This window comes from Elaeis guineensis, chromosome 5, assembly GCF_000442705.2.
Source record: "Elaeis guineensis isolate ETL-2024a chromosome 5, EG11, whole genome shotgun sequence".
Lineage (NCBI taxonomy): Eukaryota > Viridiplantae > Streptophyta > Magnoliopsida > Arecales > Arecaceae > Elaeis > Elaeis guineensis.
The window spans coordinates 87242795-87244772 of record NC_025997.2 but is presented as its reverse complement, the minus strand read 5'-3'; the positions used below and the strand labels follow the sequence as shown (position 1 = coordinate 87244772).

Genomic DNA, 1978 nt, shown 5'->3' with positions numbered 1-1978 from the left:
GAAATAAATACCAACAACTTCATCTTATTTAATACCATGTCCACCAAAATCGACAAATCCAATAAAAGCCGGTGGATTGCGAAGAATAAATGAACTACAAGTGCATGAATCAAAAGCCAAAGGTGGCAGGGAAGAACCAAACAATCCAAAGAGAACCATAGCGAAAGAACATCTGTAACTGATAAGTGACATCTAAATCTGTCGCACTAATAAACTCTCCTCCTCGTGCTCAGAAGGCCGAAATCATCAGCAAGCCAAACCCAAAACCCATGGCAAACTTGGCCTGCACTGTAAGAATATTAGCTGCCGATTGTTCCGGGGGTGGTGCGCTCGCCCCGGGTGGAGTAGGCGGCGCAGGTGATCCTGAAGGGCCCGCAGAACCAGGGGGAGGAAGTGTTGGTGGGGTGCCAGGAGACGTTGGAGGTGAACTGGCGGCGACAACGTTGATCTCGACCTTCATGCCTGCAGCGCAGTGTCCAGGTGTCCCACAGATGAAGTACCTCTTCCCTGTGGAATTCAGTGAGATGACGGTGTTCCCGCCCGTGTGAGTGCTTATTGCACCGCTCGTTGAGCATGAGTCATAATTGGCCTTCGTCACCTCCACAACATCGTGGGTCGACCCATATTTGAAGGCTGCAAAGAACAAAAGCTTACAAGATCAGTTCGATAATGATGTATATGTCTGGGGGGCTTATCAGCTATAAATTAATGGAGTAACTACTTTTTCAAGACAATATCCACTACTACAACTGATATCTCGTAGCCTCTGGTGAAGTTCTTGCTTTGTAGGTTGGTTTGTGTATCGAAGTGATGAGAAGTGCTAGCTGGAGCTGAAAAATTCCTTGAAGGTAGAAGCATGCTTGAAATTGTATACTTTGTGTTTTTTTTTTCTTCTTTTTGGAGTCCATATGAAGTTGTTAAAAAATGACTTTAGACAACTTTTTTTTTTTCCTAGATTTTAAAAGTCATTAATGTTGGAGAACTTCCCCACATGTATTGTTTTCTTCCTATTTTGTCAGGATATTTACAATAATACGGATTTCACAAACACATAACGGGTTTGTGACAATGCTGGTGACTGGAAATTACAGGCCAAAAAAAAAAAAAAAAAAGAAGGAATAAAGGAAAACCACGGTCTATATATCTCCATTTCAATTTTCTAGCGAGGCTCATATATAGATGGTATATATTTTCCTTAACATAATAGAGGAATTATGAAAAAAGAAGGGACTTACTTAGCGAGTCACCAGGGACAAAGGTGATTGAAGAAGCCCATGTTGCATAGTTGCTCGTTTGATCCCACTGACCATTCGGTCCGACGTCGTAGTTCTTGCCCATTGCTAGCTCTAAGATGGCTGCTATTGCTGCAACAGCCATTAAAGCTTTCAGTGTTGCCATCTTTGGCTCGAAAGAGAAGGAAGGGGCAGCAAAGGAGATGCGAAGAAGAAAGAATGGATTAGTTTGATGAATGGGATGCAGGTGGCCGGTATTATATATAGACTTACAGGAGGAGAGAGAGACTATTAGATTTTAATGATGGTGTTTTCCTTGTTTGAATGGATGCTTGTGAGATATATATTAATAAAAAAAGACACAACAAGTAGAAATGTGTCAAGACAGATAGATAGAGCCACAATAGTTGTTAGGCATTTGAATCCCAAATATTGCTCGGTAAAACACCGCGTTAGATGGCGGTGTTGACCAAATTTTTTTTGCATAGAACATGAGCGGTAGCTAGCGAACAATAATACTTTTCTAATTTTGAAAAGGTCTAGCATATCTAGTTCGGCACAGTTATGGTAGGTGGCTCATCAAGTTTGCTCATGGATTCGGGATAATGATTATATAAGCAAATAAGTAATTTCACGGATGTGGATCGAGCACATATATAGTTTTTTCAGCCATGCCCTGCTTACTTGTTACCAGACTTACGTCAAAAATAGTAAAAAAATAATTATTACCAGACATATTAATAGAA

The 1978-nt window shown here is 40.9% G+C and overlaps 1 protein-coding gene across 1 annotated transcript; it reads right to left on the bottom strand.

The window, feature by feature from the left end:
* LOC105035851 (umecyanin) lies at positions 1–1474 on the bottom strand. Its single transcript, XM_010911559.4, has 2 exons — positions 1236–1474; positions 1–633 (listed from the first exon to the last, which is right to left on the bottom strand). The coding sequence occupies exons 1-2, from the start codon at positions 1396–1398 to the stop codon at positions 230–232; spliced, it is 567 nt and encodes a 188-aa protein (XP_010909861.1). The 5' UTR covers positions 1399–1474; the 3' UTR covers positions 1–229.
* Positions 1475–1978: the final 504 nt, after the last annotated feature.

Excerpts from the sequence above, each read along its gene's own strand:
- LOC105035851 (XM_010911559.4), bottom strand. The coding sequence starts at position 1,398 with ATGGCAACACTGAAAGCTTTAATGGCTGTTGCAGCAATAGCAGCCATC. Across the intron at positions 634-1,235 it reads TGTCCCTGGTGACTCGCTAA|CCTTCAAATATGGGTCGACC; the intron begins GTAAGTCCCTTC and ends TGTTCTTTGCAG.